The sequence below is a fragment of the Hyperolius riggenbachi genome, chromosome 12, assembly GCF_040937935.1.
Source record: "Hyperolius riggenbachi isolate aHypRig1 chromosome 12, aHypRig1.pri, whole genome shotgun sequence".
Classification (NCBI taxonomy): Eukaryota; Metazoa; Chordata; class Amphibia; order Anura; family Hyperoliidae; genus Hyperolius; species Hyperolius riggenbachi.
The window spans coordinates 27,996,285-28,015,649 of NC_090657.1; the positions used below are offsets into that span (position 1 = coordinate 27,996,285).

At 45.9% G+C, this 19,365-nt stretch overlaps 1 protein-coding gene across 1 annotated transcript in view; it reads right to left on the minus strand.

Moving 5' to 3' along the window:
• NMT1 (N-myristoyltransferase 1) overlaps positions 1-19,365 on the minus strand; it is a 58,932-nt gene that overhangs the window by 8,174 nt on the left and 31,393 nt on the right. Inside the window, exons 7-10 of the mRNA XM_068263519.1 lie at positions 14,746-14,916; positions 10,944-11,052; positions 7,984-8,154; positions 1,715-1,882 (exon numbers count right to left, since the gene is read on the minus strand). Of these exons, the coding sequence (XP_068119620.1) occupies positions 1,715-1,882; positions 7,984-8,154; positions 10,944-11,052; positions 14,746-14,916 (619 nt within the window). The remainder of the gene's footprint in view (positions 1-1,714; positions 1,883-7,983; positions 8,155-10,943; positions 11,053-14,745; positions 14,917-19,365) is intronic.

Genomic DNA, 19,365 nt, shown 5'->3' on the forward strand with positions numbered 1-19,365 from the left:
GGAAAAAAAGGAAACGTCTTCAACTAAGGGAATAAAAAAAAACCCCCTCTAGCTCTGCATGTCAGGAGTAAACAGGATTCCTCTCATGCTGCGTGAAACACTATTTCTATACCACACTAAAAGGCACGTACACAAGTCAGATTTTCGCAAATGACTCGTCGTTTGGACGTCCAAGCGACAATCGGGCGTGTGTACAGTCTGTCGTTCAGCTTATAAGACTGGACTTGAGGGATCCGCTTGGCAGATCGCTCAAGTCCAGTCTTATCAGCTGAACGCCAAACTGTACACACGCCCGATTTGACATCCAAACAAAGGATCGTTTGCGGAAATCTGATGCGAGTATGTACCTCAACAGGGTAAGGCAATTTTGTTCCTCTCTTTTGCTTATCTTCTCAATTACGGTTTTTAAATGCTTTCAGGCAGAGAAAAAAGCTACACAGCATATATGTGCCATGCACATGTCTGTCTATCTCATCAAGTCACTTAAAGAGAAACTCCAACCAAGAATTGAACTTTATCCCAATCAGTAGCGGATACCCCCTTTTACATGAAAAATCTATTCCTTTTCACACACAGACCATCAGGGGGCGCTGTATGGCTGATATTGTGGTGAAACCCCTCCCACAAAGAAATCCTGAGTACGTACTCTTGGCAGTTTCCGGTTTGTGAACCCTGTTGCATTGTGGGAAATAGCTGTTTACAGCTGTTTCCAACTGCCAAAACAGCAAGCAGCAGCTACATCACCTGCCAGCAGTAAAAAGGTCACCACGTGATAAATGTCAGAATATAAATCAGGGATTTAAAATATTTTACATTGGGCAAACACTGACTAATTCATTTATACATAATTATTGTTAAAATGAAGCACTTTTTTTAGTACATTATTTTCACTGGAGTTACTCCTTAAAGTTCCTGTTAATGCAAATCTGACACAGACACACACACACACACACACACACACACGGTGACACACAGACACACACACACGCGGTGACACACACACACACACACACACACACGCGGTGACACACACACACACACACACACACACACACGGTGACACACACACACACACACACACACACACACATGCGGTGACACACACACACACACACACACACACACACACACACACACACACACACACACACACACACACATGCGGTGACACACACACACATGCGGGGACACACAGACACACACACGCGGTGACACACACACAGACACACACACACACACACATGCGGTGACACACACACACACATGCGGTGACACACACACACACATGCGGTGACACACACACACACATGCGGTGACACACACACACACACACACACACACACACACACAGACACACACGGACACGGACACACACGGACACACACGGACACACACACACACACACACACGGACACACACACACACGGACACACACACACACGGACACACACACACACACACACACACACACACACACCCGGACACACCCACACGGACACACCCACCCGGACACACCCACCCACACACACACACCCACACACACACACCCACCCGGACACACGGACACACACGGACTTCCCTGGTACTCATGAAATGCAAAGCATTATTCCTGGATATCAGGGAAGCCTTATTGCAACAAAGTTCTGCTATTAACTGACGGCAAGCTATTCTCCATCCCAACTTGTAGATCCCATAACAGGTTTTGACTACTCACAGATTTTGCCAGGATGAGGGCATCATTCATTAGGTCGACCAGAGGCGTCTTGGTGTGCACATTGTAGAAGGAGTATGCAGCTTTCAAGCTCTTGTGTGTGGGATGGTTCATGATGGTAGATGGAAGAGTGTAGAAGCTCAGGAAGTCGGTTATCTCTCCCTCAGGAGTCTGGAGAGAACAAGCAATGACAATCAGTATGGGAAAACAAGCTACTTCAAAAGGAGCCCGGTATATTCTAATTCTGGTAGGTGCATCATTTTTTGGCAGTAAATGCAACTTTTGCGCATAAAAATTTAAATTTTTGTATGCAGGTTTCCAGAGCATGCAAATTTGCATACGAATGCATGTTTTGTTTTAATATGAAGAAAACATGAAAAAAAGTGAACTCTGCCTTAGGGACCAGCCTGACTCACCTGAGAGAAAGATAGATAGAAGAGACCGAGAAAGTTAGATAGAGACCGAGTGAGATAGAAGAGAGGACAAGACAGACAATTTATATTGTTTTTTTCCCCCCTAGCGGATTAAAAGCACCAGAGCTGCAACCTACTAGGACACGCTCTGCAGGCAGTAGCAGTGTTGCCCAAAGTCTCCTTACTAAATAGGTGCAGGCTTACTGAACAGGAAGAGCCGAGATTCTAACCCAGGTCCCCTGTGTCAGAGGCAGAGCCCTTAACCAGTACGTTATCCAGCCACTATACACATGTAGACAGACGCCTCATTCTACTAAAATACTGAAAAAAGCAGTGGCGAGATGAAAACAAAACCACCCAAGGGAGCATAGGCAGCAAGTTCTTTGGGGTGAATTAAAGTTACTTGTGATGTACAGATCTATATTCTATGACTCAATTCCACTGGGTGCATTTCAAATCAGTTTTGCAATTGCACAGTTTCCCGATACCAAGGACACCTTTTAAAGCGGATCCGAGATGAAAAACGAACTAACAAGTAACTTGTCCATATATCTTATCTAAAATTTAGATAGTTTACACAGCAAATCTAGCTGCATTCAGCTTCAATAGAATATGATTATTTCTTCCTGTGATAAAAATGACAGCAGCCATGTTTGTAAACATTACACAGAGGCAAGCTTATCTGCATCTTGAGCACTCAGCCTGTGAAAAAAAAAAAAACTAATCCTCCCTCCCCTCTGCCTCTGAAATCTCTGGCTAGTAATACCTCCTCCTACCCAGACTGAGCTCCCATGAGCCCTTGCTACTGTCTGAAAATGCCTTGGCTCTCTAATTCCCTATAAACTAATCAAGCCATGCCCACAGGTTTTCAGAGTATTAAAACAAAAGCAAAAAAGTATTTGGCTTGAGGAATGCCCTATAAACAATAGGAAAGGAACAATTATGCAATGAGTAAAAATTCATCTCGGATCCACTGTAAATGCTAATTGCTGCACATTATTACCACTGCTGTAATCAGATGCTCATTGATGGGTAAACAGTACATTGAGCATGCAAGTGTGATCTGTGTCTCAGTACCATTCAACCAAACTGAATGGGACTCACAAGCGCACACATATGGATAATGTACTGGATAAAGCAGACCCAAACCAAACTTTTTTTTTAAATTCAAAATATTTAGTTGCACCACTGTGACACATACAAAGAGGAACACTACTTCAAGCCTATGAGCATTTCAGTGCTTGCTTTTCACCCTTCTATTTTCATAACTAGGGTTATACAGGTGGCAGCCATTGCTTCTGAGCTTAGTAGGAGGTTTTACATCATGGGTGCGTTTGTCATCAACTACCCTCCCTCACAGGGGCGTCGTCTATGTGAAATCTCACACAAGCCAAGATCACCTCCCCTGTGACATCATCAGTAGTAGCCTGTGTTTTGTTTTTTTATCTCCTCCACCAGTCTGCCGGATTCTGTCCCGGCAATATAAAAGTAAGGGAGGGGTTCCTCCAATAAATGTAATATATTTTATATTTGTCATCATGCAGCTGAAAAAAGCCTGCTATTTATTATTATAATTTAAAAAATAGATTTCTGAAATCTTGTATTTTTAATTTGGGTCCACTTTAAGGGCTTGCATCTGACACAGGAGACCAGGGTTCGAATCTCTCCTCTTCCTGTTCAGCAAGTCGTGCTGGCTATTCAGTAACGAGACTTTGGGCAAGACTCCCCAACACTGCCACATCACTTTGAGTCCCCCCGGTAGAAAAGTGCAATATAAAATGTGTCTGGTCTTATTTGCTGTCAACGTAAAAGGACCCTGAGCAGGTGATAAAATGTACACTTACCTGGGGCTTCCTCCAGGCCACCGTAGGCAGTGAGGTCCCCCGGTGTCCTCCTGGCTCCTTCCCGGGTCCCGGCTCCTGTTACAGGACGACTTCAGCCTGAAGTAGTCAGGTCTACTTCCCGCTTCTGTGGATTGCGCCATTACACCAGTCCTGAGCATGCGGGATTCTCCAAGATTGAACCGCGCATGGGCAGGAAGCAGACCTGACGACTTCAGGCCGAAGTTGTCCTGTAAGCAGAGCCGGTACCAGGGAAGGAGCCAGGAGGATGTCGGGGACCTCGTGGCCTACGGTGGGCTGGAAGAGGGAGCCCCAGGTAAGTGTAAATTCTGTTTTTATCACCTGCTCAGGGCTCATTTAAAGTGAATGGGAACCGCATTTTTTTTTTAAATTGAAGCAAATACTTACCTAAGGAGAGGGAAGACTCTGGGTTGTATAGAGCCTTCCGTCTCCTCTCTCGTGCTCTCTATCCTGTGCTGGCTCCCCCCCCCCCCCCCCCCTTTCCATCCCCCGCCAAAAGGGTATTTGGAAGCCTCCGGGAGCCGTGTCCTCCCAAAGACGTGCGGCTCCATACTGCACAGGCGTGAGCGTGTAAGAGAGCGTGCTTGCGCAGGTGCAGTACAGGGCCGCCCTTCTTCAGGAGCACTCGGGCTCCCTGAAGACTTCTGAAGCCTCCTATGGCGGGTAAAGCAGTATTTGACTAATTTAGTCAAATACTGCTACCGGGCAAACCAGCACTGGATCGAGGGGACCAGGAGAGGAGCGGGAAGGCTCTATAGGACCCAGAGCCTTCCCTCTCCTTGGGTATCTGTCATTTTTTTAAATGCGGTTCCTATTCACTTTAAAGGTAACTGTATATTCTACTGTATTATATTTTAGCTGACTTTATATTAAAGTATATGGAATCACTATCAAGACAATACATTGTCTTCACTAAAGTATGTAAAGGAAACAAAGAATGAAAAGCATATCCACACAGTTTTTTTCATAATCAACCTAGTGCTTACAGCCTTTGGGGCTTAAAGGGGCACTGTAGCGAAAAATTTAAAATATTTGCAAACAGACAAATACGTTTTTTTCCCAGAGTAAAATGAGCCATAAATTACTTTTCTCCTATGTTGCTGTCACTTACAGTACATAGTAAAAAGAAGCAACAGGCTTTGGACTAGTCCATCTCTTCATAGGGGATTCTCAGCAAGGCTTTTATTCTTTATAAAGATATTCCCTAAAAAGGATTTAAATAATGATGCTGGCCAGCTTCCCTGCTCGCTACACAGTTGTTTGACAGTTGAACAGAGCAACTGCCATTCATTAAGTGCTTTTGAAAATAAATCCCTGAGAATCCCCTATGAAGAGATGGACTAATCCAAAACCTGTCGCTTCTGTCACATTTCTACTACCTACTGTAAGGCCACATACACACATCAGACCATAGTCTTTTGAAAATTAAAGATCAGACCAATTTTACCCCCTTCCATGTAGTATGAGAGCCATACCTACACAGTCTATTCTATGGAGCTGAACTCCCCATCAGAAAAAAAATCTTTGCAAGATGCTGCACACAAAGATGCTGTACAGACACAAAAGATCAGTATCTGCAAAAGATCTGTTCCTGCCAAAGATCCGTTACTGCAAATTGCATTCATAGTCTATGATATCTGCAGATCCTCATACACACCTTGTTTAACTGACATTCATCTGCAGATCAGACAATCATCTGCAGATCTGAAAATCCATCCTGGTGGATCTGATCTGCAGATGAATGTCTGTTAAACAAGGTGTGTATGATGATCTGCAGATATAGACTATGAATGCATTTTGCAGGAACGGATCTTTTTGCAGGAACAGATCTTTTGCAGATAATGATCTTTTGAATGTCTACAGCATCTTTGTGTGCAGCATCTTGCAAAGATTTCTGTCTGATGTGGAGTTCAGCTCCATAGAATAGACTGTGTAGAGTATGGCTCTCATACTACATGGAAGGGGGTAAAATTGGTCTGATCTTTCATTTTCAAAAGACTATAGTCTGATGTGTGTATGTGGCCTAAGTGACAGCAACATAGGAGAAAAGTAATTTATGGCTCATTTTACTCTGGAAAACACACTTATTTGTCTGTTTGGCGAAAAATTGTAAAATTTTTAATATTTGCATAGTGCCCCTTTAAGTCTAAATATAGTTTTCCCTTGTTCCAATAGAGCTTTGAAATATAGCTCTAAAAAAAATAATATCCCCCCCCCCCAAAAAAAAAAAAACCAAAGGTGTAATTTTAATATGTATAGCCTGTAAATTGTTATTGGGTCATCAAATCCACTTCACCCAATTGTGCCATTAGCCTCAGCCTGAAATCTCAATGTATTACAGCGATTTCTCCACTAGAGGGCTCAAAGCACAGCTATTGCAGATTACAACCTCTAATTCTCTCCAAAGGAGCGTACAGTGATCACCATTTTTATCCATTCCTTGCTTTTTTACCATTTAAAGCACACCTGAAGTGAAAGGAATATGGAGGCCGACATTTCCTTTTAGTCAAAGCAGATTGCCTAGCTGTCCTGCTGATCCATCTGCTTGTAAAACTTTTAGCCATGGACCCTGAACAGCCATGCAGATCAGGTGCTCTTACTAAAGCTTCGTACACACGTCAGCTGAGGCGGCCAATAATGACCACCTCAGACAGAGATCCCCAACCTGTGAGCAATCCGCCGGTGGTTCTACTCAACCCAAGCGATGCTGATCCCCAGCCATTCCCGTTGTCCGCCCCGCTACTCCGCATGGCGACATGCACAGGAACACAGCGCATCGGCAGCTACAAAGCGGACACGTGTGTGTGCAGGCCAAACACAATAATGTAGCTCAAAGGAGATCAGCTCCTGATCCAATGGGTGACATCAGTTGGCAATGTGTACACACCCCAAGATTACCTGCATGCTTGTATTAAAGACTTTTTTTTTTTTTTATATACAAACAGGTCCCCTGGGGGGTATTCACCTTGGGAGGGGGAAGCCTTAAGGTCCCAATGAGGCTTTCCCCTCCCCTGTAGCTGCAGGCAATCCAGCGCTGGCTCCCCCGAAGTCTCCCGCAATCCTGGCTCGACAAGCACTGATTTATTTACCTTCCCTGGCTCCAGCGGGGGCGCGGTTGTGGCTCTCAGCACAGAAAAATAGACAGAAATATCTGATCTCTGTCGGGTCCGTTGTACTACGCAGGACACTTGCACCTGCGCAGTAGAGCGGACCGACAGCAATCTGCCATTTCCTCCCATCTCCGAGCGGAGAAATGATACTGCGCCTGTGCTGGAGCCAGGAAGGTAAATATTTACATCCCCGCTGTTCGGAGGGCCAGAGCGAGACCGGCGTGGGACACAGGAGGACGGGGGAAGCCTCGATAGGATCCGGAAGCTTCCCCCTACCGAGGTGAGTATCCCCCAGGGGAGGTTTCTTTAGTTACAGTTTTTAAGTGTGCAATTCAGTCGATACTGATGCCAAAGATCAGCAGGACTGCCAGGCGACTGGTATTGTTTAAAAGGAAATAAATATGTCAGCCTTCATATCCCTCTCACTTTAGTTTTCCTTTAAATGCAGTAGGGATGCTTATCTACAGAATTCATCCTAGCCGGTTTCAGGTCATCATCTGGAACACAACACCCATCCAATGCTATACAGGGATTTGTAATGCGACAGTAGTGGGGAATACCAGCACTACATATTTTCTAGAAGTCACGCTCTGTTTAGAGGAATAATGTCCACAAAGATAGCAGACAATTGTTTTAAGGGCCTCGCAGGGTCCACCCTTATCAAGGCGTGTGGTTACCATAATTGTCGGCCATCTTGGTGGACATTCTGGCTTAACAGAGCGTGACTTCTGGAAAATACATAATGCTGGTACAGTTGATTGTGGACTTTGCTACTGACATGCCTATGCCAGAATACCGACTAAGCAATGGTGTGCCCACTCACAACTTGTACATATGGAATAGTGGGGAATAGGAAAGCCTAGCGTTCCACTGACTGAGGTCCTTACCTCCACCACATAGGTGTCTATGATGTTCTCCTGAGGCAGCAGCCAGTGCTTCACCTCTTCTTCATGCATAACTGGAGCCAAATAGAACTGAGACAAGTACGCGGTCAGCAGCTTGTGTACAGCGGGGACATGGCGGATCTCCATTGGCTTCAGACCAGTCGCTTTTGGAGTCTGCGGAGAACACATAAATATCACATCACGGTTAGCTATAGACTCTTCCAACAAGCAGCTGCTGGTTGCCATTTTCTGTAGTAATGTGTGCAGAAATTCTTACATCTGTACAACAAACTGACAGTTGCCCAAATACATAAAAAACAAGACTTGGTACATTGGCTATGGGAAAATAGGTTCGTTCTCTGACTAGACTGTGGATCCTCTGGCTAGACTGTTCCTCAGTCAGTCACATGAAACTATTTTACAGGTCAGATTGTTTTGATTATCTGGAACAAGTATAAACACTCTACAATTGTCCACTCAAAGGAGTTTCATTTATTAATTTAGTGGCTGGATAGTGTAATGGTTAAGGGCTCTGCCTCTGACACAGGAGACCTGGGTTCAAATCTCGGCTCTGCCTGTTCAGTAAGCCAGCACCCATTTCAGTAAGGAGTTTCTTGGGCAAGTCTCCTTAAAGAGAATCTGAAGCGAGAATAAATCTCGCTTCAGACCTCAGATAGCAGGGGCACGTGTGAACCTGCTAAACCGCCGCTATTGCGCCGCTAAATGGGGGTCCCTTCACCCCCAAATCCCCTCATTTCAGCGGGGGAGCGCTTCCTGGTTGGGGCAGCGCTAACCGCCGCATCCCTGCCCCACGCGCGTCTGTCAGCGCGTATCTCCGCCTCTCCCTCGCCCCTCTGTGTCTTCCTTCACTGAGAGGGGAGGGGGAGAGGCAGCGATGCGCCGCTGATAGACGCGACTGGAGGTGGGGCTGCAGCAGTTAGCCCTGCCTCCAGGAGCGACCAAGTGTCGCAGTGGGGGGTTTGGGGGTGAAGGGACCCCCGTTTAGCGGCGCAATAGCGGCGGTTTAGCAGGGGCAACTATGAGCTCTGAAGCGAGATTTATTCTCGCTTCAGAGTCTCTTTAACACTGCTACTGCCTACTGAGTGCGCTCTAGTGGCTGCCTTGCAAGCGCTTTGAGTCCGACAGGAGAAAGGCGCTATACAAATACTGCAATTATTATTATCATTAACAACCTCCCTGGCAGTACGCAGATGCGGTGGCTGCGTCCGCGGGAGGGTTTCTTTAAATTCGAAGTGTTTTTTTTGTAATGTTAGCTAGCACTAGGCTAGCTAACTGTGGCCTCCAAGATGTCCCCCGGCATCGGTCTGACCCCCCCCCCCCGATCGCCACCAGCAACACTCACCCGTCCGCGATCCCACGAGAGCCGCAGATTCCCAATTTGCTTCACTCGTCGCTATGAAGACGGGACATGACGTCATCGACGTCATGCGCAGTCCCGATCCTCCCCATAGCGAAGGCGGGAGAATATTGGGAGGCTACGCCATTGCGGGATCCCTGCAGGGGTACGTATACCAGCGGCGATCAGAGGGGACCGGAGGCACTTGGGTGACATGGTTAGCTAGCCAAGTGCTAGCTTAACCAAATAAAGCAAATTTTAAAAAAAATCCTCCTGGGGCGATGCGATCCCCTGCAGCGGCTAGCCCGACACTGCCAGGCTTACCACCAGGGAGGAGAAGGCTGGAGAAGAGAGCAGCATTCACCCAGCAAAGGCTTGGCGAGAAGTGTCAAAGTGTAAAAATGTAATATATGTACAAACATATACAAATAAAAAGTACATTTTTTCTAGAGTAAAATGAGCCATAAATGACTTTTCTCCTATGTTGCTGTCACTTACAGTAGGTAGTAGAAATCTGACAGAAGTGACAGGCTTTGGATTAGTCCATCTCTTCCTAGGGGATTCTCAGGGATATATTTATTTTCAAAAGCACTTAGTGAATGGCAGTTGCTCTGTCCAACTGCCAAAAAACTGTGTAGGCAGCAAGGAAGCTGGCCAGCATCATTGTTTAAATCCTTTTTAGGGAATAGCTCTATAAAGAATAAAAGCCTTGCTGAGAATCCCCTATGAAGAGATGGACTAGTCCAAAACCTGTCACTTATGTCCGATTTCTACTACCAACTATACGTGACAGCAACATAGGAGAAAAGTAATTTATAGCTCATTTTATTTTGGAAAAAAAGCACACTTATTTGTTTATGTTTGCACATATTTTAAATTGTACAATTTTCGCCGTAGTGCCCCTTTAAAAAGAACCGCGAGCAGTGGTGCTGGGTATGCTTTTTAGCATACCCATGTCTATTTAGGGAAGAGTATATACTCACCGGCCCCTCTGTTAACCACCTTACGACCACCTAACGCCAATTTGCGGCCGCAAGGCAGCTCCCCGAGGACTGCCAAACGCCAATAGGTGGCAAGTCCTGGGGGAGTTTATTGGAAGGGATAATGCATGCATTCTCGCTTGAGTGACGGAGCAGAGCTCCAGAAACAATCTGCCAGCGGCGATCATTGCTGGCAGGTTGATAAAATAAATTATTTGGGTACATACACTATGACATGGGGGCTCACAATCAAATCCCCACCATTGAGGGACAGTTAAGTGACAACACAATATAGTCTGTACAGCACTGTGGAAGAAGTTGGCGCTATATAAATAAATAAATTTTTTTAAAAAAAAAGCGCAGGTAGCCACAATTGTGGCCATTTCTGAACGCATTTCACTGAACTGATTTTACCATACTACAACCACTGTGTCATACGGCTGTAGCTGTGGCCTTGCCACTATTCTGAGTGGGCAGAGGAGGTTAGTGGCTGAGAGGTAGGGTGGGAATTACAGCAGCAGTACGCCCTCTCCTGGAAACAAGAGGCCAGGTCCCTTCTTGCTCCCTTCCTTCTCCCCCCACTTTCCATAAGGCTTTCATTGTCCACTGTGGTACATATGACTTACGTCTGGCAGCCGGTACAGTTTCATTGTCCTTTGCATGGTCATGTTACGGCTCAGATGAGAGAATTTCACCTCTATCAATTTACGAGGGTTTAGCGATCTGTGCCAGTACCTGTTGAACAAGGCAAAAATATTCATAAACATGGAGGTAACTTTTCTTCTTGGCTCCTCCCCTCTGTAACCAGTCGACTGTGGCGGTGAAAGAGCCTCACATGCTGCTTAAAGAGACTGAAGCTATTTTAAAAATTAGTTTTTACCTTTTATTTAGCTTAAGGATGATGGTCACTGCTAAAACACCGCATTCCCGCGGCAGAACGAGGGCTTTATAACCCCCAAATCCCCGGGAAAGGGGGGGGGGGGGGGGGGAAAGAAAAGAAAAAAAAAAAGGCGAGCGCTTCCTGATAGAGGCAGAGCTTAGGGCTGTAGCTCTCTCTACTCGCGTCAATCCCCGCTGATCGCTGCCTCTCCCCGCCCCTCAGTCTTCCTTCACTGAGAGGGGCGGGGAGAGGCGGAGATCAGCTGGCAGATTGACACAAATGGAGGCAGAGCTACAGTGCTAAGCTCTGCCTCCCCAGGCAGCAAAATCCACGACTTTGAAAGCCGTGGATTTTTGCCGTGGGGATTTGGGGCCACTGGCCATCATCCTTAACCACTTTGTCCTCGACGCAGTTATACGTCAAGGAGGACATTTGCGCTCCCGCGGCCGTGCACGTGCGCACCCGGATTCGTAAGGCCAGGAATTAATGAATCGGGCTATTTTTGCCCGATCACTGATTCCTCTCCCCCGCAGAAAAAGCGACAGCTTCTCTCGGAAGCTTCGCTTTTTCTGTCTCCTATGTCCCTCTAAGCGTAGCTCAACTCAAGGTTGCCATCTTGTGGCCAAAAAGTAAAGCCACATCTGAAAGTAAAAAAAAAAAAAAAAATTAAATGTACATAGATTTCTCCAAATAAAACACTATTTACATCCCCCCTCCCAAAAATACTCACATAAAAATGTTTACCTAAAGGGTCTAAACTTTTTAGATATCTATGTAAAGATGAAATATTTCTATATAATTTTTTTTTTAAGCTTGTAAATAGTGATGATGAAAAACGGAAAAAAAAATGCTCTTTTTTTTTCCAAATAAAATATTGTCGCCATACATTGTGATAGGGACATCATTTGGTGAAATAACCGGGACAAATTGGCAAATACAATATGTGGGTTTTAATTATGGAGGCATGTATTTTAAAACTATAATGGCCTAAAACGGAGAAATGAATTTTTTCAGTTTTTTTTCTTATTCTTACTGTTAAAATGCATTTACAGTAAGGTAGCTCTTAGCAAAATGTACCACCCAAAGTAAGCCTAATTGGTGGCGGAAAAAACAAGATATAGACCAGTTCATTGTGATAAGTAGTGATAAAGTTATAGGCTAATGAATGGGAGGTGAACATTGCTCGGATGCATAAAGTGAAAACGACTGAGGGCTTAAGTGGTTAAGCTAAATAAAAGGTAAAAACTAGGGTTTTAAACTGACTTCAGAGTCTCATCAGGAGTACCAATTTCCTGTATTTGTGTTAAACCACAACTCTGCCTACAGAGGCCTGGGCACACTAACCAATAGTTAAGTAAATTTAACGGCTCTGTAAAAAGCAGTTTACAGGAAATTTTATGATACATAACAAACATGCCAGTTCCTGTCAGTCAGGCATGAGCACATCTCCTGGCCCAAACCAATACAGAAAGATTACAGACAAGCACATAAAAATTATTATTTTTTTTTTTTTTTTTACACAGACTTTAGTCACTTTAGGTTACACTATTTTTTAAGTAGTGCTAGTCCTTTAAAGGAATGCGATAATCACTCGCGTTCCCAGCCTGTCGGCGGCTGTCGCCGAACCTGGAAGTAGCAGCCGGCGGGGACAAGACGATCGGAGCGGGGCTGCGAGGGCACCATACAGTTTCAGGGGTCTGAGGGATGCCCCAGGGTGAGTAAAATATTTTTTTTTTTTTTCACTTAAGTATTCCTTTAAAAGCAGAATGCCAGCACTCCCAAAATATATATCCGTGACTATTACAAAGTCTTAAAATGGATGCGAGATAAACTTTTACTCATTGCATAATTGTGTTCCTTTCATATAGTTTATAAGGCATTCCTCAAGCCAAATACTTTTTTTGTTTTGTTTTAATACTCCAATTCCCCAAAAACTTAACAAGACTCACCTACAGCTTTGTAAAGTGGCTTGGCACTGTAGCAAGGGCTTATGGGAGCTCAGTCTGGGCAGGAGGAAGTTACTAGCCAGAGATTTCAGAGGCAGGAGTGACATTTTCCACAGGCTGAGTGCTGGAGATGCTATCAGCTTGCCTCAGTGTAGTGTGACAAACAGAAGATGGCTGCCCTCATTGTATCACATCAATAAATAAACTTTTAAATCTAAAGTTTAGATAAGATATATACACAAGTTACTTTTTCATCTCGGATTCGCTTTAACGCCAAGGTGAATGATTTTACAAAGCTGTGTGGAAATACTGTCAATCTCCAGACAGATGTACACTGCAGGGCTGTTCTGTGCCTCAAGTCAGACAGTCCCTCCTATGCAGTAATGAAATAATACGGACCCTGGGGGACAACAGTTGCTGCTGAGCCCCAGTTTGGTCACATGTGTATGCAGGAAGAAGAAATATTACCCGGTCACCTGAAGCCACTACTCCAAGCTGACTCAGATTATCAAGAGTGATGTCTACAGGCTGACGGGGAGGAAGAAGGAATAAACATGGAATTTTCTGACAATTTATGAACTTCAAGGGTAGAGATGATCAATAAGATGCAAATATTTCTGAGTTCATGCAGGATGATGATTATTATCCGGATATATGCTGCTTTAAACCGGACCAATCAATTTAAACCTGGGTGGAACATGTTTGGTCCATTTTCAAACCGCATATATTTGCATAAAAATGTACATAATCCTGCATAAACTCGGAAATATGTGCATCTCATTCATCCCTATTAAAAGGGAACCTGAACTGAGAGGGACATGGAGACTGCCATATTTGCTTATTCTTTAAACAATGCACATTGCTTGTCTGTCCCACTGATCCTCTGCCTCTAATACTCGAAGCCATAGACTCTGAACAAGCATTCAGATCAGATACTTCTGACTGAAGTCTGACTAGATTAACCAGGCACTTGTTTCAGGTGTGTGATTAAGACATTACTGCAGCCAAAAGGCAACTGGGTTGTTTAACCCTTTCAGCACCAGCAGTCTCTGGCCCCTTAAGGGCCAAAGACCACTGGTACCGAATACCAGGGCTCGCCTAGGTCACACCACACAGAATCGCTGCTCTGGCCAGCCACCCGTCACCTCAGCCCACCTGCTCTGCCGTCTCTAAGGCCCAGTGCACACCTAAAACCTCTAGCAGATCTGCTAACGCTAGAGGATTTTGTAGCAGATTTCAAAGCAATTCTAGGCATGTTTAGAGAGGTTTTCTAAACATGCCTAGCATTTTTGGAGCTTTTTTGTGTAGCAGATTTCATATATTGTTACAGTAAAGCTGTTACTGAACAGCTACTGTAACAAAAACACCTGGAAAACCACTCTGATCTAGCGTTTTTCAGAGCCATTTTCCACTTTCCTATACTTTAACATTGAGGCAGAAACGCCTCAAATCAAAAATTCGGGGGTTGGACATTTCTGAAATGTTTGTGCAAAAATACTAGCATGAACCTGCGAAGTAGAAATTCCCTTTAAACTAGCCACAATCTGACAATTTGAATTCATGCATATTACAACTCCCTGCATTGCCAGAGTCCAGCCATACCTGCATGTGCCCACTGGTTTGGGCAGCACCACGCCAGCAGTATAGACTGCCTGGAAGATTCCCTCCATGTTCACCCGGCGGGTTATCTCCCGGATCAGGACCGGAGCCACACGTTTGGAGCGCAGCTTCTTGTGCACGCACAGGAAATTGATTTCTACCATCTTCTTTGTGCTGATGAGAGAGAAAGAGAAAGGAGTTCCAGCTAAGCAAAATTCGGAAAAATCAGTGTGTACATACAATAATATCTCCCAACTATTCAAGAGTACTCTTCTAGTCCAAGTGAACGGACAAAACCCTGTCAGTCATACCTGTGCTGGCTCGGCCGGCGACGCATCCAGGACCTCCGGGTCGCCCAGCCGCACCAGCGCTGATGTCGGCGGGGAGACGCGCGTGCGCAGACCAGCTTGGAGAGGAAGGAGGGCGTGTGCGCGGACAGCGTCGCGCTCCTTATACACTTAGGAAGCGTGTCAGCTGATCGGTTGGCAGCTGACACACATGGAGTCACCCCCAGATCCTGATTCGCTGGGCTGCTGGGGGGCGTGGCTGTCCTGTCATCCCAGGCTTCTTTAGCCTCATGCTGTCAGTCTCTCGTTGTCTGTTCTAGCTAACACAACCTTGTGGAGGCTCCAGACCTTAGTCAGTCCGTGTGTGCTTTGAACCGGCAGGACCCCGGGGATTTCACACTAGCCCAGGCTTTATACTATTGTTATTACTTGTTGCCGACCTTGCCCGATTACTTACTCTGATACGGTCTCCTGATTTTGTACCTTCGCCAATCTGATCTGTTGCCGACCTCTGCCTGAACACTCACTCTGATTTTACCTACTATATTTGTAGTGTGTATGCCTGATTTGTTGCCGACTCGATTGCCTGACCATTCTTTGTATCATATAGCTGTGACAGTTCTGCCTTCAGCTGTCACTGTCTATAAGACATTTCCCTTTCAGGGAACGTCTGATAGTTTCTATCTGCTAAGTGGCCCTCATACACTAGCAGATCGTTACAAACCCTAAATAGGCACAGATCTACAGATGGGTTTGAGGACCCCAGAAATTCTTTAAAAAAGTGCAATATAAACACTACTGACATTACTTTTTCTGAGGTACTCTTCCTGCCAAATAGCATAAGCAACTCGGAGGCATGTGTGCTGGTTGGTGGCTAAATACTGGCACAACAGAGTAGGGATGATTATAGGAGAAATCAGGGAGAAGCATGTGATCAGTTTGATCAACTGATATGTAAGGTTCTGATTTGCGGTTTTCACTTCCTGGTTTCCCACATGATTATGAGCAGCAAATCAGAGCCCTACTTATCTATAAGCTGATCATGCTTCTCCGTGGAGTTCCCCTAAGCATTGCCATCCCTACAATAGAGACCCGAGAAAGCAGGAATAATAACGGGAAAACAAGTTGTCAATGTTTAATACACTGGTTACCTCTACCCTCAGTGGCGTGCGGCCATCTACTTGGAGGGAGGAGGTCTCATTTTGCTACCCCATTTTTATAGGCTTTTTGACCATCATTTTGAGGCACCTCCTACCTAGTTGTAGTTCTGTCTTATGCATCTTATAGAGGTAAATTAACTGGTTCCCACAGACCTCCCAGTCCAATCACAACTTTTTTCTTTAACCACCCTGACGTTACACTAAAATTGCTAGGGTGGCGTGGACAGTTTTTTTTTTTAATTTCTACTGAATCATTGTAGCGAACTTTCCCTTACGCCGCCGCTAGCGGTGAATCGCCGCGGAGCGGCAGCGATTGTACCGCACACGCAGCTAGCAAAGTGCTAGCTGCGTGTACGGGAAAAAAAATGATCACAGTCGGCCCACAGGGGCCGGAGATAACCACTGCGGCGGTAATGGACGAGCTGAGCTCGTCATTACCGCTAAGGTGGTTAAAACAAATCTGAAGTGAAAAAAAAAGTAATGAGATGATGAATTCATTGTATGTGTCGTACAGCTAAGAAATAGGACATTAGCAGCAAAGTAAGGGTCTCGTATTGTTTTAAAAAAAAAAAAAAAAAAAAAATCAGTTAATGCAAAAGAGCTTCTCACTTGGTCCGAACACAGTCCTGTTCTCTAAAGCACTTTAAAAGCCAAGAAACAGAGAGAGACAGCATGAAAGTTCAAAGGGCCATTTCTACTTTGTTTAATATGGTTTTAAAACCGCAAAATGATGCAAGGTTATAAAAAATAAAAAAAAGTCTGGTAACAGTCCCAAGGCTACATCTGACCCGCCAGAGGGTCTTAGCAGACGGTGAGTCTGGCACGAAAGGGTGTGGTGGAGGTCTCTACTATTCTGAAGGAAGGCATTTTTAAGTGTTGATGAAGATATATGATGAAGCGGCGATAGGAGATACTGACTTTAGGAGATATTGTGCCTAAACTGTACTACAGAGACTGATATTGGTTGTTGTATTGACCTGAGTAGCGCCACCTCTTTGTATCCATTTTATTTGTTGAGTGGTGGAGGCGAACCAAGGTTTTTCATACTCTGGGACGTTTTCCATGCAGGTGTCAGCGCGCTTGTTTTTCAACCAATAGCTTATGTGCTATAGCAGGCTTTCTCCACCAGGGTTCCTTGAGCACACTGCAGGGGTTCCTTGGCTTTTTTGCCCCATCGTGAGGGAAGTCTAACAGAGCACATTATAACAGAGGCGTAGCTAGGGCTTTCAGCGCCCGGGGACAAAGATTAGCAATGCGCCCCCTAAGGTGAAGGCTGCGCCGCGCCCAAAAAGGGGCGTGGCCACATAATAAATGTGGGCGTGGTTATTGGGTGGAGCCAAATGTACATGGAGGTTAGCAGGCTCACGCTCACCCACCCTCCCTCAGTATGTACCTCCCAGCATGTTCCAAGACAAATTCAGCAATCATGAGCCCCCCCATCAAGACAAATTCAGCAATCATGAGCAAATATGAGGCCCCCAACATGACCAACTCAGCAATCATGAGGCCCCCAACAAGACAAATTTAGCAATCATGAGGCCCCCAACAAGACAAATTCAGCAATCATTAGGCCCCCAACAAGGCAAATTCAGCGATCTTGAGGCCCCCAACAAATCATGAGGCCCCCAACAAGACAAATTCAGTAACCATGAGGCCCCCAACAAGACAAATTCAGCAGTCATGATGCACATAAATAGACAGCATTTCACATAAATAGGCAGAATGCCCCCTTAATATGGTAGACACCTCTCACCTGGCAGCAGTTCCCCAAAATACACTCAATCTGACAGCAGTGGTTCCTCAAAAATAGGTAGCCCCAGGTCTATAGGTGTCCCCAGAATAGGTGGCCAGCAGTGTAGATGTCCCCAGAATAGGTAACCAGTGGTAGAGATGTCCACAGAACAGGTAGCCAGGGGTATATGTGGCCAGTATATGTAGGCAGGGGTATATGTCCCCAGTATATGTAGCCAGAGGTATATGTGCCCAGTATATGTAGCCAGGGGTGTATGTGCCCAGTATATGTAGCCAGGTGTATATGTGCCCAGTATATGTAGTCAGGGATATATGTGCCCAGTATATGTAGCCAGGGGTATATATGCCCAGTATATGTAGCCAGGGGTATAATATGCGCCCAGTATATGTAACCAGGGGTATGATATGCGTCCAGTATATGTAGCCAGGGGTATGATATGCGTCCAGTATATGTAGCCAGGGGTATATGTGCCCAGTATATGTAGCCAGGGGTATATATGCCCAGTATATGTAGCCAGGGGTATATGTGCCCAGTATATGTAGCCAGGGGTATAATATGTGCCCACACTGCCCAGTATATATAGTCAGGGGTATATGTGCCCAGTATATGTAGCCAGGTGTATATGTGCCCAGTATATGTAGCCAGGGGTATATGTACCCAGTATATGTAGCCAGGGGTATAATATGTGCCCAGTATATACAGTCAGGGGTATATGTGCCCAGTATATGTAGCCAGGGGTATATGTGCCCAGTATATGTAGTCAGGGTTATATGTCCCCAGAGTAGGTAGCCAGGTCCCCCCCCCCCCCCCCCCAGCAGGAGGGGAGCAGCGCAGAGAAGAGGGAGAGCTGTGCGGATGGTGGAGAAGGGGGCCATCTCCCCCCCCCCCCCCCTTTCCTCACCTTTAGGGTGCTCTGCCTCCCTCGCTGTCCCCTCCATTAATGTCCGGGTGGCTGGCAGTGGCGGGCGGAACTTACCTCCGTCTCGTCGCAGCGCCGGATGGATTTGCCGCTACTCGGTCTGGTCCAGACCAGAGCAGCGGCTGCGGCACCCGAACTTCCGGCGCCGGAGCGAGACGGAGGTGAGTTCCGCCCACCGCTGCCAGCCACCCGGACAATAATGGAGGGGACAGCGAGGGAGGGAGAGCACCCTAAGGTGAGGGAAGGGGGGGAGATGGCCCCCTTCTCCACCGTCCGCACAGCTCTCCCTCTTCTCTGCGCTGCTCCCCTCCCCAAAAGAAACAAAAAAGAAAAGAAAAACGCAGCTCAGCTGGGCGCCCTTGGGGACCCGGCGCCCGGGGGCACTTGTCCTACCCCGCCCCCCCCTAGCTACGCCCCTGCATTATAATAGGGGGTACTGTAAAAAGAAGCACTAAATTGGGGGTCAGAAATAATGAGAACATTAATCAGAAGCACTAGGTTAAG